We start from the raw sequence: 19,371 nt of genomic DNA, 5'->3' as shown, positions 1-19,371 counted from the left end.
CAATCATGATTGAGGATATTGTTTATGAAGGTGTTGGTGGTGATGATGGCGGGTGCTTGGATCTAGCAGAGAGAAGGGAGTTAGCTGACGCTGGACTGCTTGTTACTTTTTTAGCCAAAGTTTCTGAATTTTGCAAACATTTGATGGGTGCACAGTAGATGATGTAACAGGGAGGAGGTTCCTAAATAATTAAGGTCCCTACCTCATCCTTACTCTGGAATGACAATGTGTACAGATGGCTTGACAATTGTTGTCCGGATTTGGGTAGAAATTATTTCACACAAAAGAAGAGGATTTTTTTGTTTTTTGTCAAGGCATGACAATGAGCTTTTCCTTATCATGGACAATAACAGTTTCCACTGGTGACTGATTTACACAAACAACATCCAGATCATCAACATCCTTATTAGCGGCAGCTACACAAATATCCTCCTCATCCTGTTGCACTTCCACAGAAGCATCCTCAATGTCTATGTCAGCATGTTCACTTGTGCTGCTTATCCTCACATTTGCAAAGGATGCACAAGTGGTAGAAGGATGCTCCTCTTTGAGTACAGTATTGGAAAGGTCAGGCTCATACATGGCATCCGCCGACACATTTATATTCTCCTCAGGGATTTGTGACATTTCTGAGCACACAGTTGTTGGTTCCTGTGCCTTAATGATTGAATTTTTTTTTAAATGTCTACAGAGAGAAGGGCTTACCACCAGTCATAAATAAAGGCCAAGGCCTTAGCCTTTCCTTGCCACTTCATGTGGTGAAGGGCATATTGCCAATTGTATGTCTTTCTGCAGCTAACTTTCACTTTGATATTTTTTTCTATACCAATGTAAAATATTGGTTCTTTGATTTTAGATGCCATGACTTAAGCCCTGTATGCCCTTGGGCATCAGCTTTAGTAGATTATGTAGACAGACTAGTATCATCATGACTGGTGGCAATGGCAGCAGCTCCAGCACTAGTATGTGGTTCTTGCTCTCCTCTCAACTGATCGTTCTCCATTGCAACAAACATGAACAAAGTGGGGTACAGCACACACATCAGTTTGTACCAATTTTAAATATTACACTGTGGTATCAATGACCTACAACTTCACAATATTTTTATGAATATTACACTGCAGAATTACTGACCAACAATGTCATAATACTTAAATTGAAGTCTATAATTTGAATTAAATTCTGTGTATAAATTTTTGTGTATTAGTGTGTGACTGTGTATTAATGTGTGACTATATATGTGTATGTGTGTGACTGTGTGTGTGAGTCTGTAACTGTATTTATGTATGTGTGTGTAAAAGCCTGTATGTATTAATGTGTGACTGTATGTGTGAATAAGTGTGTGACTGTGTGTATTAATGTGTGACTGTGTATTAGTGTGTGACTGTGTATGAATGTCTGACTGTGTGTATTAGTGTGTGACTGTATGTGTGTATCAGTGTATGAATGTATGAATGTGTATTAGTGTGTGGCTGTGTATGAATGTGTGACTGTGTGTATTAGTGTGTGACTGTGTATGAATGTGTGACTGTGTGTATTAGTGTGTGACTATATGTGTGTATTAGTGTATGAATGTATGACTGTGTATTAGTGTGTGACTGTGTATGAATGTGTGACTGTATGTGTGTATTAGAGTATAACTGTGTATTAATGCGTGACTGTATATGAGTATAAGTGTGTGACTGTGTGTATTAGAGTGTGACTGTGTATTAATGTGACTGTATGTGTGTGACTGTGGACAAATAGGTGTGCATACCTCCCAACTTTTAACTTTCCTGAAGAGGGACAATTTGCACACACGAAAAGGGAGAGAGGCTTTGAGTTAAAGGGGTGGAGCCTCATTAGAACAGGGTGGACCCTTGCAGCTCCCCCATTTATTTGTGTCAATGTGGGGACATGCCAGCAATCTGAGATGCTTAGCAGCCCACAGCCTCTCCTTACACTAGTAAACAGATGCCGCATGGCGGAAACTGCAGTTGCCCTCCTCCCCCATTGTACCCCCCCTATTAACCTGGCCTGTGTGCAGGGCCTTTCCCCTGGTGTCCCCCACTGTGGAATTGGCAGGGCGACAGCGGCAGTCATCTCGGGGCCCCCACACACTGTCCCCGATCCCCGGCCGCTTCTACTAACATTTAACTTTCCCTGCTGCTATCCGCAGCAGCCGCTGTAAGAGAACAGCTGAGCTGCCGAGGACAGCAGCAGGGAACAGTAGACTCACTATAGTGACAGTCTCATGAGATTATATGTCAAATCTCGCGAGACTTTGGCTAGTCCCAGAGAGACGAGCCCAGGTAGTGACGGTAGGCCTGCAGTGCGTATTGGGCATAGCAGCTGAGTCAGGCACTCAAGGAACCATTTCCCTGGGTGGCGGGCCGTGGAGCTGAGGGCTGAAGGAAAGGTAGCCAGCTTTCCCACCACCACACACAGTAGTATCATTAATATATTATATGAATCTATATATATATAAATATATATATATATAGATATGTGTGTGTGTATATATATACACACACATACAGACAGCATGTGTGTATGTATACAGTATGTGTATATATATATATATATATATAAAACATACAAACACATATAGTTACAAAGTATAAATGTATATATATATATATACACACACTGTATACATACACACATTCTGGGTCTCATTCAGACCCGTTCGCAAGCACTGAGCACTCGCAACCGGGTCGATGGTTAGGCCCTGCACATGCGCAATGGCCACACTGCGCATGCACAAGCCCCAGAGCGAGAAAGAAACTAGGACCGGCTGTGAAAATCCCCGGGGCTGGTTGTGCTTTTTTGCACGCCATTTAAAATAAAAAAATGTACTTGTTTTAACACAGGTTAATGGATGGATCTCACAGATCTGTCCATGCATCTGTGTATTATTGATTTTTTTTCTCAGATGCATGCGTGCATCTCTAACTCAATTTTTTTTATACAGATGCCTGCATTATGGATCTTACTAATCCATGCATGCAGTCAGCTATGCAGTGAACCATTTAAAGATATACAAATCAAATAAATCTTATGTCAAAATGTGCTGTTTAAGCACCATATTGTGCCCCGATGTGCCGGGGAGAGTTCAAGGGAAATCGTTCATGATATCACATTGTGAGCACATCGTTCCATGTGTAGTGGCCTTAAGAAGCAGTTCAAGGCTTTGGCCATCAGCACGAGTGAACCCCTCTGTCCCCCACTGGTGCCCCTGTGCACTGCCCGCACTCCGCTGCACCCCTTTGTGTACTGTCCCACTGCTGCCACTGCCCCACACACCTGTAGCCCACCCCCGCTGCCATTTCTCCCTCTGTAGTCCTAAAACACCTATGTGCTGTCCCCTCCACCACCCACATTAGAGTACCATTTTGTTGCCATTCTCCATTGCAGGTGGTGCTTGGTTTGCTGCTTCCGTCCCTGATGGTTAATAAATTTATAAAAGCAATGAAATTTAATAGACAAAAAAACCTTATGGTTTATCATGTCCCATTAAGGCACCTTAAACAAGATCTGGTATTTAACAAAACCTACTGAATTGCTGATGCCTTAATGGATGTGTTCTAGCGCAATACAGATATGGTATGCCATCACACCCTGTGGTTAACTGCAGATTTAGTACTCTCTTCTGAGTGAGATTGCTGTCACTCATAAAATGTAGGAGCTGCTAATTCACAGAATTGTTTGCTCATTGGAATAAACACATGCAGTCTACGCAGCTGAGGTCTGAGCAGTTATGTGTTAATTAGGGGTGTGCACCGGCCACTTTTCTTGTTTTGTGTTTTGGTTTTGGATCTGGATCTTTCTTCGTGTTTTGGATCTGGATTGGTTTTGCCAAAACCACCTTTCCGTGTTTTGGGTTCTGGGTTTTGTGTTTTGGATCTGTATTTTTTTTTAAAAAAGCATAAAAACAGCTAAAATCACAGAATTTGTGGGTTTTTCTGCTACTATGCTATTATTAACCTCAATAACCTCAATTTCCACTAATTTGCAGCTTATTCTGAACACCTCACACCTCACAATAGTGTTTTTATGTTCAAAACGTTGCATCAAGGTAGCTGGATGACTATGCTAAGCGACATGAGTGGGCAGCACAAACACTTGGCCCATCTAGGAGTGACACTGCAGTGGCAGACAGGATGGTAGTTTGAAAAACTAGGCCCCAAACAGTACATAAAGCAAAGAAAAAAAAAAGAGGTGCAAGATGGAATTGTCCTTGGGTTCTCCCACCCACCCTTATGTTGTATAAACAGGACATGCACACTTTAACAAACCAATCATTCCAGCGCCAGGGTCTGCCACACGACTGTGGCTGAAATTATTGATTTGTTTGGGCCCCCACAAAACAAGCTGGCAATTAATCTGTCCCTGCATAAACTGGCTCTACTGAGGCAAGATGTCGTCCTCATCCTCCTCATCCACCGATTCCTCACCCTCTTTAGTGTTGTGGACATCCTCATCCTCACAGAGTATTAATTCGTCCCCGCTAGAATCCACCACACAAGTCCCTCTGTACGTTCTGGAGGCTGGTCTCCCTGGAAGAGTTGATAATTCATTTTTATGAACATCATCTTCTCCACATTTTGTGGAAGCAACTTCCTACGCCTTTCGCTGACAAGGTTCCCGGCTGCACTAAACACTCTTTCGGAGTACACACTGGAGGGGGGGCAACTCAGGTAAAATAGAGCCAGTTTGTACAGAGGCTTCCAAATTGCCTCTTTTCCATGCCAGTACAGGTACGGACTGTCTGACATGCCTACTTGGATGCAGTCACCGATGTAATCCTCCACCATTCTGTCAATGGTGACAGTATCATATGCAGTGACAGTAGACATGTCAGAAATTGTTGCCAGGTCCTTCAGTCCGGACCAGATGTCCAAACTTGGTCATGCCTGCCCTGCATCACCACCAGCGGGTTGCTTAGGATACCTAAGTTTTTTCCTGGCAGCCCCAGTTGCCGGAGAAAATTAAGAAGGAGCTGTTGACGTATCACGTTCCGCTTCAGCTGACAGTGTTTTCACCAGCAGGTCTTTGCACCACTGTAGGCTTGTGTCGGCCAGAAAGAGAGACACCACATAGGCTTTAAACCTAGGATCGAGCACGGTGGCCAAAATGTAGTGGTCTGATTTCAACAGATTGACCACCCTGGAATCCTGGCAAAGCGAATGAAGGGCTTCATCCAAAAGTCCCAAATGCCAAGCAGAATCGCTCCGTCTTAGCTCCTCCTTCACTTTCTCCAGCTGCTTCTGCAAAAGCCTGATGAGGGGAATGACCTGACTCAAGCTGGCAGTGTCTGAACTGACTTCACGTGTGGCAAGTTCGAAGGGCTGGAGAACCTTGCACAACACGGATATCATTCTCCACTGCGCTTGAGTCAGGTGCATACCCCCTACTTTGCCTATGTAATAGGTGGATGTATAGGCTTGAATGGCCTTTTGCTGCTCCTCCATCCTCTGAAGCATATAGAGGGTCAAGTTGCACCGCATCACAACCTCTTGCTTCAGGTGATGGCGGGGCAGGATCAAGAGTATTTGCTGGTGCTCCAGTCTTCGGCACGCAGTCACTGAATGGGAAAAGTTGCCAGAAATTTTTTGGGCCACCCAAAGCGTCTCCTGCTTGCCCCTGTTGCTTTTCAGAAAATTGTGCATCAAGTTTATTGTGTGAGCAAAACATGGGACATGCTGAAATTTGCCCAGATGTAATGCCCGCAGAATATTGGTGGCGTTGTCAGATATCACAAATCTCCAGGAGAGTCTAAGTGGGGTAAGCCACTGGGCGATGATTTCCCTCAGTTTCTCGAAGAGGTTGTCGGTGGTGTGCCTCTTACTGAAACCGGTGATACACAGCGTAGCCTGCCTTGGAACGAGCTGGCATTTCTGAGATGCTGCTACTGGTGATGCTGCTGTTGTTGCTACGTAAGGTGATACATCTACCCAGTGGGCTGTCACAGTCATATAGTCCTTAGTCTGCCCTGTTCCACTTGTCCACATGTTCGTGGTTAAGTGGACATTGGGTACAACCGCATTTTTCAGGACACTGAGGACAGTTTTTCTGACGTTTCTGTACAGTCTCGGTATCGCCTGCATAGTGAAGTGGAATCTAGACGGGATTTGGAACCGGGGACACACTACCTCCTTCAATTGTCTAAATCCAACTGCACTAATGGCGGATACTGGACGCATGTCTAACACCAACATAGCAGTCAAGGCCTCAGTTATATGTTTTACTTCAGGATGACTGCTGTCGTACTTCATCCTCCTCGCTAAGGACTGTTGGAGGATCAATTGTTTGTAAAAGTAGTGGTGTTCCTACTAGAAGCCTATACATCCACCTATGACATAGGCAAAGTAGGGGGTTTGCACCTGACTCAAGTGCAGTGGAGAATGATTTCCGTGTTGTGCAAGGTTCTCCACCCCATCGAACTTGCCACACGTGAAGTCAGTTCAGACACTGCCAGCTTCAGTCAGGTCATTCCCCTCATCAGGCTTTTGCAGAAGCAGCTGGAGAAAGTGAAGGAGGAGCTAAGATGAAGCGATTCCGCTCGGCATGTGGGACTTGTGGATGAAGCCCTTCATTCGCTTTGCCAGGATTCCAGGGTGGTCAATCGGTTGAAATCAGACCACTACATTTTGGCCACTGTGCTCGATCCTAGGTTTAAAGCCTATGTGGTGTCTCTCTTTCTGGCTGACACAAGCCTGCAGAGGTGCAAAGACCTGCTGGTGAAAACACTGTCAGCTGAAGCGGAACGTGACATGTCAACAGCTCCTTCTTCATTTTCGCCCGCAACTGGGGCTGCCAGGAAAAAACTTAGGTAACCTAAGCAACCCGCTGGCGGTGATGCAGGGCAGGCATGACCAAGTTTGGACATCTGGTCCGGACTGAAGGACCTGGCAACAATTTCTGACATGTCTACTGTCACTGCATATGATACTGTCACCATTGACAGAATGGTGGAGGATTACATCGGTGACAGCATCCAAGTAGGCATGTCAGACAGTCCGTACCTGTACTGGCATGAAAAAGAGGCAATTTGGAGGCCCCTGTACAAGCTGGCTCTATTTTACCAGAGTTGTCCCCCCCTCCAGTGTGTATTCAGAAAGAGTGTTTAGTGCAGCCGGGAACCTTGTCAGCGAAAGGTGTAGGAAGTTGCTACCACAAAATGTGGAGAAGATGGTGTTCATAAAAATGAACTATCAACTCTTCCAGGGAGACCAGCCTCCAGATCGTACAGAGGGACCTGTGGTGGTGGATTCTAGCGGGGACGAATTAATATGTCCACAACACTGAAGAGGGTGAGGAATCGGTGGATGAGGAGGATGAGGACGACATCTTGCCTCTGTAGAGCCAGTTTGTGCAGGGACAGATTATATGCCAGCTTGTTTTGTCGGGGCCCAAACGAACCAATCATTTCAGCCACAGTCATGAAATGATTGGTTTGTTAAAGTGTGCATGTCCTGTTTATACAACATAAGGGTGGGTGGGAGGGCCCAAGACATCTTGCACCTCTTTTTTTTTCCTTTGCATTATGTACTGTTTGGGGCCTAGTTTTTCAAACTGCCATCCTGTCTGCCACTGCAGTGTCACTCCTAGATGGGCCACGTGTTTGTGCCGCCCACTCGTGTCTCTTAGCATAGTCATCCAGCTACCTCGGTGCAACCTTTTGGACATAAAAACACTATTGTGAGGTGTGAGGTGTTCAGAATAGACTGGAAATGAGTGGAAATTAAGGTTATTGAGGTTAATAATAGCATAGGAGCAGAAAAACCCACAAATTCTGTGATTTTAGCTGATTTTATGCTTTTTTAAAAAAAAATACAGATCCAAAACACAAAACCCAGAACCCAAAACACGGAAGTGTCGTTTTGGCAAAACCAATCCATATCCAAAACACGAAGAAAGATCCAGATCCAAAACCAAAACACAAAACACGAAAAGTGTCGTCCTCATCCTCCTCACTCACCCTCTTCAGTGTTGTGTACATCCTCATCCTCACAGAATATTAATTCGTCCCCGCTGGAATCCACCACCACAGGTCCCTCTGTACGTTCTGGAGGCTGGTCTCGCTGGAAAAGTTGATAATTCATTTTTATGAGGCAACCTCCCATGCCATTTGCTGACAAGGGCCCTCATTCAGAGCCGTACGCTCTGAGCAGAGCGCACGCTCTGAATGAGGGCCGGGCTCCATGAAAATGGAGCGTCCTCCTGGATGCTCGTATAGCTGTGGGTCGTGACCATCGCGACCATCGAAATTGCGAGCCAGGCCTGCGGTTGAGGTTTTCAACCGCAAGCTCAGGAGTGATTTTGGCTCTATCAGAGCCAAAATCACTCCCACTGACATCACTAGTGATGTCAGTGGGCCGGCTTTTGACGGGAGGCACGTCAGGGAGGCACGCCCACCAAAGGGGGCGTGCTGTCAATCAACATTGACAGCACGCCCCCTTTGATCGGACACAACGAGCGAAGGACTTTCCTTCGCTCGTCGCGTCTGGCGCATGCACACGACGGAGCTCCCTCCGTCGTGCGCATGCTCAGTCCATAACATCGACCCACTTACGAGCGGACAGCCGCTCGCGAGTGGGTCTGAATCAGGCCCAAGGTTCCCGGCTGCACTAAACACTCTTTCGGAGTGCACACTGAAGCAACATGACATGCCTACTTGGATGCTGTCACCGATGTAATACTTTAACAGACAGACGCACGCTTGTCGCTGCTGCTTTGAGAATGCAGGTGCGGCTACAGCCCACACATTTCACAAAGACAGAAAAAAAAAGAAGATTTTTTTTATTGTTTGTGGAGCGCACTTTGAGGGTTACACCACCCTTTAACAGACAGACGCATGCTTGTCGCTGCTGCTTTGAGGATGCAGGTGCGGCTACAGCCAACACATTTCACAAAGACAGAAAAAAAAAGAATTTTTTTATTGTTTTTGGAGCGCACTTTGAGGGTTACACCACCCTTTAACAGACAGACGCACGCTTGTCGCTGCTGCTTTGAGGATGCAGGTGCGGCTACAGCCCACACATTTCACAAAGAGAAAAAAAAAGAAGAATTTTTTTATTGTTTGTGGAGCGCACTTTGAGGGTTACATCACCCTTTAACAGACAGACGCACGCTTGTTGCTGCTGCTTTGAGGATGCAGGTGGAATCTAGACGGGATTTGGAACCGGGGACACACTACCTCCATCAATTGTCTAAATCCCACTGCACTAATGGCGGATACCGGTCGCATGTCTAACACCAACATAGCAGTCAAGGCCTCAGTTATACGTTTTGTTTCAGGATGACTGCTGTCGTACTTCATCCTCCTCGCTAGGGACTGTTGGAGGGTCAATTGTTTAGTAAAAGAAGTGGTGTTCCTACTTCCTCTCTGGGATGATGAACGACTCCCAGCAGCAGCAACAGCACTAGGAGGAAGTGGTTCTTGATCTTTCCCTATTTTATTTTTATCGGAGAAAGTTTGGTCCTCCATTTATGTTATATTGATATATACGTGCGGCTAAGGTGCAAACAAACACAGAAAATATTTTTTTATTTTTGCTGGAGAGTAGTGCACTTTGTGGGTTACACCACCCTTTAAGAAATGAGCCAGCCGGCTCTTTACTTATGGGACACAGGCGCACGCTTGGCGCTGCTCCTTTGTTGATGCACGTGCAGCAATAGTGCACACAATTCACAACCACAGAAAATATTTTTTTATTTTGTTTGGAGTGTACTTTGGGGGTTACAGCACCCTTTAATGTTCAAGCCAGCCGGCCCTTTACTTATGACACAGGCACACACTTGGCACTACCTTGTTGATGCACGTGCGGCTACTGCGCACACAATTCACAAACACAGAAAATATTTTATTATTTTGTTTGGAGTGTACTTCGGGGGTTACAGCACCCTTTAATGGACAAGCCAGCCGGCCCTTTACTTATGACACAGGCGCACACTTGGCACTACCTTGTTGATGCACGTGCGGCTACTGCGCACACAATTCACAAACACAGAAAATATTTTATTATTTTGTTTGGAGTGTACTTTGGGGGTTACAGCACCCTTTAATGGACAAGCCAGCCGGCCCTTTACTTATGGGACACAGGCGCACGCTTGGCGCTGCTCCTTTGTTGATGCACGTGCAGCCACAGTGCACACAATTCACAAACACAGAAAATATATATATTTTTTGTTTGGAGTGTACTTTGGGGGTTACAGCACCCTTTAACGGACAAGCCAGCCGGCCCTTTACTAATGGGACACAGGCGCACGCTTGGCGCTGCTCCTTTGTTGATGCACGTGCAGCCACAGTGCACACAATTCACAAACACAGAAAAAATATTTTTTTCTTTTGCACTTGGGGGGAGCACCCCTGATGGACAGAGCAACCCCTGGACAACACTACAGCACCCCTTTAGGACTGGGACACTGCACAGGACTTGGGAGTGGACACAGCCCCTATGGACAACTGACTGCACAACACAGTCCAGCCAGCCCCTATGGACTTTGAAGGAGTGGACACAGCCCCTATGGACAACAGCAGCACAGCACAACACAGCCAGCCCCTATGGACTTTGGAGGAGTGGACACAGCCCCTATGGACAACAGCAGCACAGCGCAGCACAGCACAGCACAACACTACACTGCACTACACTACACTACACTACACAGCCCTGCCAGCCCTAACTCCCACCCTCCCTCTTCACTGTCCACAGCCGAGTGAGAAAATGGCGCCGACGCGGGTACCCTTTATAGGATGCAAAACCCGCGAGACCCGGAAGGCGGGATGATGACGTTTTGCCTCGATTTCAGATCCGAGTCAGGCGGGAAAAGTCGAGCCTGACTCGGATCGGCCTCGGATCGGGGGGGGCTCGGGGGGGTTCAGATTTCAGAAATCCGAACCCGCTCACCCCTACTAATTTATGCATGGTCCTGTAACGGTGTGGCAACGCACTGGCATGTCTGCATTCGCCCGACTGCCCCCGTCACCACCCACAAATGGCACTTCCTGTCAATCATTCTGCCATGGGTCTGTAAACGCAATTCCCATCGTAATTACAATTTCGCGCACACGGAATGTGATGCATTCACCTGCTCAGTGTGAAAACATCGGCCGACTGCGTGCGTTCTCTCACTTGTGTTCATCGATGAATCAGGCTCTGTGCTTGCTGACTATCCATTACATTTGAACATTTGCACATTTTTTCCCACACAATTCTTCATACTGTATATAGAACCTTACCGTCAATTTAACTGTTCCCAGGAAGCCATTACCCTCATTGACAGAGACCGTTCCCTGAACTAAAGAGAATCTCTTCAGGGGGAAATCTTGGATAATGATGTCGGCATCAAATTTAGACCCAAGTCCGTCCACTATGAAGGTCTCCTCGCTGTCCATGTGCAGAACATTGGATGTGATGAGGGAGCATCTGCAAGGTGAGAACATATCAGGAGAACGTTGTAAATGTGTTTGGAGAATATTTTCAAATAATATTGTAAAATAAGAAACAGAATATTTTGATAAAAAGATTATAGAGACATATTTTGATATCATCGTCCGATTTTTGATAGTGTATCTCTTGGATAGTGCCTTTTGCATTATGTACATGCTGACGAAAACAAAAACACTCTCCCCTTGGCATATCTGTTATACAAATGCCATGTACTGTGCTTGCATCAAAGTCTGAGCAATACTCGACCACAAGGGCGTCCACCTATAGTTCCTCTATGCTTCAGACTAAACATCTCAGGAGCAAGAAAACTTTTGCCGATATTAAAGCTGGCAGATGGCATTGCATGCTGCATGTGCCAAGCGGAGAAATGCTTTATATTTATACATGGAATATGCCCATAGATATTATGCTGTCACTCAGCCATGGAGGAATTTAGTTTTTTATTTTGTAAAACATGTGCAGTAAACACCGCAGGAGACACCACTGTATATAAAATATACCTTTTCACATTCTAGCAAGGTCATGTGATTTATTTTACCGTACGGTTTTGTAGCAAGTCTACTGAGTTAGCTTTATGATAGCAAGATCAAATGCAACGCGTCTCCAGAGGTTCTACAACATGGGAAAAGTTTACTTGCCCATGGGAGTCCTCTCAAAGGGACTGAGTGACACACCTGCTGTGTTCACGGACAGAAACGGTGAATGCGAATTTATGCATCTTTTCATATATATGTACATCCTATCATCCTTCTGAGTAACCCTATGGTTTCACCGAATGGGCGCTGCAACGGAGATGCAAGAAAGTAGGGGGACTGCAGACACAGGGATGTGACACGCCCTGAATATGGCCATGGCGCTCCTGCATTTTCTTCGCCAACCCTTCCCTCCCGTTGCCGCCCACAAGTGGTCTCTGTTTGTCAGTGACTTGCGAGTAATTCCAGGGCTGTGACCGCTGACTGCAATGAAAGTTGATGCACACGCAGTTTGAATCAGTTGCACGCGCAGATTATCGATAATCGCTCAAGTGCATAGAGATAACGACATTATATCCATCTCTGAATCAGGCCCTAAGTCACATGGGCTGTCAATTATTAGTTAATTAGCCCTACTCTCCATATTTATAGCCTTTCTTGTCAGTCTCTACCCTAATGCTGGGTACAAACGTACAGGTACAGTACATTGGCCAATATATCTGCTGCCCATCGGCCAGTGTGTACCCGCGATATGTCGGTGAATGTCGTCGTTCACCGACATATCGAATTCGGTGTGCTGCCAAACCGATGGACAGATATGTCTGCAGACTGCCCATACACACACAGCGGCAGCCGTGAGGAGGGGGGCTGGACATGCCCCCAACCCATTCACCGCCCACCGGGACCCGCCCCCTGGCCGCTGGGACCCGAGGGCAGAAGCAGATGATGGCCGTTCAGTGTGTATGAACGACCATCATCTGCAGATCTATCTGTCAGGTGTGTACCTACCTTTACCCTACTCCAAGGACAAACCATTTATACAACTGATTTGTACTCTGTTTGGATCCCTTCTCCCCCTCCTATAAGACATTCAAGGATTAAAATACTCCTGAAGGATGACATCATGAAAATTCTTTTTTATAAGTTGAAATATATGTTGATCACCTAATTAACTTATGAAAAAAATGATAATTTCTGAGCGGTTTTTTTCGAGAAAAAAAAATTGTCAGTTAAGTAATCTGTCTCTCTCCCTATCAGACTCTCCACCTCTCTACAAATCTTCAAATGGGCTCTCAAGACCCAATACTTCATTAAGGCCTATCAGCTCTCATCCTAACCCACTCAGGGTTGTCTTAACAGCAGTGTGGGCCCTGGACAAACCAATGCACTGGGGCCCCTACCTACTCATTCATGGGAAGAAAATGTAAATGGTCAATAAAATGAAACCCTCCTGCATGCCCATCAGACCTCCCACACATGCAGAGAGACTCTGGCCCTGATTCAGAGCCGGACGCTCTGACAAGAGCGCTCGCTCTGAATCAGGGCCGTCCTTCCTAATTTTTGAGCGGCCTCCTGGTGAGCGGTCAAAAAGATGGTCGTGATGGTCAAGACCATCGCGACCATCGGGCTTGCGACGAGACCCTTGTGGTAGGGTCTCGTTGCCGCAAGCCCTGGAGTGCTTTCGGCTCTATCAGAGCCAAAAGCACTCCCACTGACATCACTTCCACATCCCATGGGAACGCCTCCGTCTGGGCAGCAACGCCCCCGGCACGCCCACCAAAGGGGGTGTGCTGTCACTCACCATCGACAGCATGCCCCCTTTGTAGCGAGACCCATAGCGACGGCTTGGCCGTTGCTATCCGGGTCTCGCACATGCACACGACGGAGCCGGCTCCCTCGTGCGCATGCGCACTGGGCCAACATCGACCCACTTGCGAGCGCTCAGCACTCGCGAGCGGGTCTGAATTAGGCCCTCTGTCTGACTGGTCTGAAGTCGGCAGATGAAGTGAAACTCGAACTGAGTTGAGTACTCATCACCAGGGATGGATAGGGGGAGGAGGTTAGGTCAGAATACAGTGCACCGGCGGCCGGCTTATAAAAATATCACAAATTTATCAACTGGCCGCGGCTGCAGGGAGGTGGGCTGGCGGGCTCCTACAAGCTTCGGTCCCTTGGGCAACTGCCCAACAAGCCCAATGGAAGAGATGGCCCTGAACCCACTACAACATGCTCTTTCCTCCCTGTGTACCCTATCTGTTTGTCTGCCCGTCCCATTTAGATTGTAAGCTCTCACGAGCAGCGCCCTCTTCCCTCCTGTGCTTCTCCTTATACTTTATTCTAATCCTTACACTGTTCAAGGGTAACTAACATTTGGTTGCTGACTCCCTGCTGCTTAGTTTGAGCTAATGCAGCATATCCTTGCCCTGTATTGTACTGTTAAGCTGGATATGTCTGTGAATGACATAGTTTACAGACATATTGCTGGTACACACTGGCCAACGGGCAATATATCTGTCAGTGTGTACCCAGGTTTCTTGTTCAATTATGTTTATGTGCTTTGGAGCTCATTCAGACCCGCTCGCTAGATGCGATCGCTCGCACCCAGCCTATGCAAATATGACAAAGTGACGGCATGGGATGCGATCGCTCGCCGAGGCATAAGCACACCCACTTTGGCTGGGCAAGCGATCGCTCTGTGTATGCAGACACCCATTAGCGTATGTTGAGCCGCCCACTAGCGCATGTCATCTCCAGTAGGTGAATTAAAACATTGGTACATCGAGGACCATTGGAAGTGATCGCAGCGCTTGTGGTAGCCTACCCTACCGCAAGCACTGCGAGGACTTCAGTGTATAAAAAGTCTGGTGACGTGTACTATGACACTGGCTGTTAATCATGCACGCCTCTAGAACGGCGCTGGAACACTCAGGCACGCCTGCGTTTGCACCTCCACTCCCCGTTATTACTGCACTACCCCTGTTGCCACCCACAAATGGCCTCTCCTGTCACTCATTACACTGGGCTGTCTTTGCAGGGTGAGCGAGTGGGCTGCGATCGTACAGAGTAGTTCACGCATGCGCAGAACGAAGCGTGCGCATGAGCATTCGCAAACCATCGGGCCGCTTGCGAGCGCACAGTAAATACTCCATATTCTTTCCTTCCATGTTACCTTGATCAGTTCCATAACTACATAAATACTTTTGCATTGGTCAACTTTGTGGGGTTCTGGTTGGAAGGTCGACAGTAATAAGGTTGACAGGGTAATGGTCGACACCAAATGGTCGACAGTCAATAAGTTGACAGGGGTAAAAGGTTGACTTAAAAAAGGTCGACATGGATGTATGTTGACAGGTACAAACGGTCGACATGTGAATGGTCGACACAAAAATGTCAACACTATTTTTGTAGGTTTAGGCACTTACCAGAGGGTTAAGGTTAGGCACTAGGAGGGACACTTAGGGTTAGGTACTTACCCCGATGGTTACGTTTAGGCACTAGGAGGGACGGTTAAGGTTAGACACCAAGGGGAGGGTTAGGTTTAGGGTGAAAATTAAGGTTAACAAACAAAAACAAAATGTGTCAGCCATTTCAATGTCAACCTTATGAGCCTGTTGACCGTATGTACCTGTCAACATACATCCATGTCGACCTTTTTTATGTCGACCTATTGACTGTCGACCTATTGACTGTCGACCATTTGGTGTCAGCCTACAGTATACACTGTCGATCTTTTTAGTGTTGATCTATTATACTCAACCAACTTTGTGAATAACCCCCTTATCTCTACCAGAGTCTTGTTTATCAGGTCTCACACTGTTATATAATCTAAGCAAGGAAACCAAGATAAAATAATTGGGCAGATCATGCAAACATTAAACAGCTTCAAACACTCCTGCAGTGGTCAGATCGAGAGGTCGAGATTTTATGTCTGGTTTCAAAATTTTGGTCTGTGACCTTCGGATTCTGTTGAAGAAATCACACACTTTGGGGTAAATTTACTAAAGGTCGATTTGAGCAGTGATTTACCTTTTCTCAAATCGACTCAAATCGAATGCAGTGAAAACCGTTTTTTCACTGCATTTACTATTATTATGTACTCCTACTATTACTGTTACCTTTGCGGCTCCCACCATTGAATTCAATGGAGGAGCCGTTTATTGGCTGAGAGGCGGGGCCTAACCTCTCTCAGCCAATGAACACACAGACACGGAGCTTCAAAGGAAGAAACCGCGTCTGTGTGCTTCATTCTGGAAGGAATAATCATTCTGGTTAGAATGATTATTCCTTAATGCGATGGTCGGGTTTCTCGTTTTCTTATTTTAACCCATGGATGCCTACTGGACAAGGTGGACCACTGGAGGTAATAAAGGTGAGTATGTGTGAGTGTGTATGTATGTATTAAACTTATACTGTGTAAGGTGTGTGTGTGTTTTCTTTCAACATTTCTTTACAGGTAAACTACAGGTCCCAGTGAGCCCTTAATGCCCGCATGCTTGGACTTGTGGTTCTCCAAGTACCAGCATGGGGGAAGGCTTGCTGGGACTTGCATTTCTACTTCAAAGACAGTGTTTTATTACTTCTATTTTTACACATCACTCACACAATCAACCCGCCACTCAGTGCCCAGGGGTGCGGGGATAGCCCTGGGCTATCAGCCTAGGCTAGGGGTGCCCCGGAGAGGGAGATCCCTTTTTTGAAGGGGTCTAGGCTGACTAGCGGTCAGGGCTGATGCTGTGGCTGGAGGGCCTGTTGATAGGGCTGCCCTGGCTGTGGCATCAGTCCCCCGTTAGAAAGGTTCCAGGGATGGTTGTGTGATTTACAGGGAGACCCTACGCAAATTTTTCCCTGTAAATCCAGAACCAGTCCTGCTTCCCATAGCCCAGTGCTGGTTGTACTGGGTACAGGGAGACCCTATGTCATTTTTTCCCTCCACTTAGTCAACCAGACCTGGTTTTCAGCAGTCTGGGGCTGGTTCTGATTTGGGGGGGGAGGAACCTCAATTTTTTTATATATTTTAACTGTTTAATTACTTTATTCAGTCAGATACATGCAGGCATCTCACTGATGTCTACATGTATCTGTGTCAATCCGACCTGCTGATGCTCATATCGAAAGCATGAAGCAGGTCTATTCCATTGAGGATTTGAAATTCGATTTGAAGTCCGATTTTGAGGTCGATTTCAAATCGAATGATAGTAAATAACAGTTTTGTGTGTTGGGCTATGTAAAAGGACCAATGTTTTTCCGACGGTCGATTTGAGGCCGATTTGACTCAAAATTCGATTTGAAGTCCAATTTTACATTCGATTTGGCTTTTAGTAAGTACCCAAAAGCAAAATCGAATACAAATCGAATAAAAATCGCACCTGAAATCACTCAAAATGCCAAATTGACCTTTAGAAAATTTACCTCTTTATGTACACTTATCAGATAATCTCTATGTTAGGTCGGAGCATTTATCTGATCGGCAGAGTTGATCTTGTGTGTATTCAGATTAACTTTATGGAGAAAGGTTCATCCTCTCTATTATCTGGGATCAGGCTTCATAAATTACAGATAACAATATCAGCTATTTAGTACAGTAATAATACAATCACATACTGAAACATTACAATGTATTGAGGCTGAGGGGGGACAAACTGCTACAATCAATTGGCGTTTCCTTAAAATTATAAAATGACAGTACAAAATTTATGGAAAATGAAACTCATAGCAGATACAGTGGTGTATCTATAATGGGTACAGGATGTACAGCGCACATGGGCCCCTGAGTTCTGAGGAGCCCACATCGTGCACCCTGCACTACACTCACCTCTTCATAGTCTCACGTCTGCGCTGCATAAATCATCAGGAAAATGGTGGAGTGGCCATTTTCCCAGAGATTTGAACATGCGCAGCAGAAAAAAAATCAGCGGGAAACTGTGGCAGGTGCCGCGTTCCCAGAGACCTCCCCTTGCGCAGTAGACTCTGGCAAAGTGCCAGGGGTTACTCACCTACAAAACCCACGAGAGAGGAGGGGGCCAGCACAGAGAGTGCATGTGTTCCCCTTCCTCTTTTAAAACCGCCCACGAGCAGATAACAACTGCAGTATGTCCCTCCCCTTAATGCTACGCTTAAATGGAAATATTAATAAGGTAACATTTTTTGTGCTAGATTCCATTTTATAGACCTCTATAGCATCAGACCGCTTGGAGCAGCTTGAAATGGTCACCTGAGTGCTACCTCAGACTGTCATTGTCATTCAGTGTCGTCTAAAGATCCGGCTCCTCTGCCATATTTCATATATTTCATATATCACACATGCAGAAATTGAAAGACAAAAAAGTGGAGAGATACTTCAGAAGTTAATTAACCCCCCACCACCCAAGGAAAAAAAAAATGAATTTTAATAAGTCAGACATTAGAAGCAGCTCTTGTACAGAGAGTATTATACAAATCATATTGGATCAAACTAGCCCACGCGTCATAGAAGCAGAATGGGGGTTTGCTTTCAATACTCACTGTGGCTGTGGTTGCGGTGGTGTCTGAGCGTAGCCCCCACTAAGCCCCCAGAGAAGAATGAGGCAGGCAGCTCTGCAACCCATGATTCCTTCTGGGGTCTGTGCTTTCTCTGAGTGTTGTCATTTTATAGATGATCACTCTGAGGGCTGGAGGCAATGACCAAACAATCCATTTAATCAGTAACTTCTGAGGGTTTAAGTGAGAGCTGTGCAAATAAATAGCTGTCTGAGAGAGATACTGTATGAATGTAAATGACCAAATCAAGCCTGCATGGGATATGGCAGGGACAGATTATATTCACTGCTTAAAAGATTATGGGGTCTATGTACTAAACCTTGAAAAGAGATAATGTGGGCGGAGATAAAGAATCAACCAATCAGCTCCTAACTGTCACTTTACTGGCTGTGGGTCACCCACAGCTATGCGAGCGGCCAGGAGGCCACTCTAAAAAAACAATAGGAGGGCACTGATTCAGAGCGAGGGATTCAGACCCGGAATTTAGCCAGCGCCAACCCAGGATATTCCCGAGTCGGCGCCGTTCACACCAGAAGCCGGGTCTGCAGTGACCCATTTCTTCCGGCGTGGAAGTGGACACTTGGAGATGATTTAATCTCCAAGCGCCACTGAAGCTGGCCCAATCGGCCGGCTAGCAGCGCAATCCAGGTCATCGTGACCCGAAGTGCGCTGTTCTCACAGCAGGGTTTCATGGGCTACGCCCATGTTAAACCCTGCTAGTTACCTGGGTTGGATTGCCGGGTCACTCAACTCTCTCCCCTTTTACACCAGGGAGCTGCCCTGGTTAACCCTTCAAAAACCCAGGTTTTAGCTCCGGTGTAAAAGGGGTATTACAGATGTTTCCACAAGCTTCCAGTAACTTGGAGGTGGAAGGAAGCAGAATTTTACAATAACTCTGTCTAAACTGCTTGCTATATGTGGGAGCACGACCACAGCAAAGGTACAAT

The 19,371-nt window shown here is 46.2% G+C and overlaps 1 protein-coding gene across 2 annotated transcripts in view; it reads right to left on the bottom strand.

The window, feature by feature from the left end:
* The window catches only part of LOC148454322 (complement C3-like), a 284,622-nt gene extending 266,130 nt beyond the window's left edge, over positions 1-18,492 (bottom strand). Inside the window, exons 1-2 of one of the 2 annotated variants that reach the window (XM_088461038.1) lie at positions 18,410-18,492; positions 11,225-11,411 (exon numbers count right to left, since the gene is read on the bottom strand). In XM_088461038.1, coding sequence (XP_088317164.1) covers positions 11,225-11,411; positions 18,410-18,492 — 270 coding nt within the window. The remainder of the gene's footprint in view (positions 1-11,224; positions 11,412-18,409) is intronic. The other variant, XM_088461039.1, reaches the window with a different exon arrangement.
* Between the last annotated feature and the right edge of the window lie 879 nt (positions 18,493-19,371).

This window comes from Taudactylus pleione, unplaced genomic scaffold, assembly GCF_031769625.1.
Source record: "Taudactylus pleione unplaced genomic scaffold, aTauple2 ptg001005l, whole genome shotgun sequence".
In the NCBI taxonomy this organism is placed as follows: Eukaryota; Metazoa; Chordata; class Amphibia; order Anura; family Myobatrachidae; genus Taudactylus; species Taudactylus pleione.
This window is presented reverse-complemented; position numbering and strand designations above follow the sequence as displayed.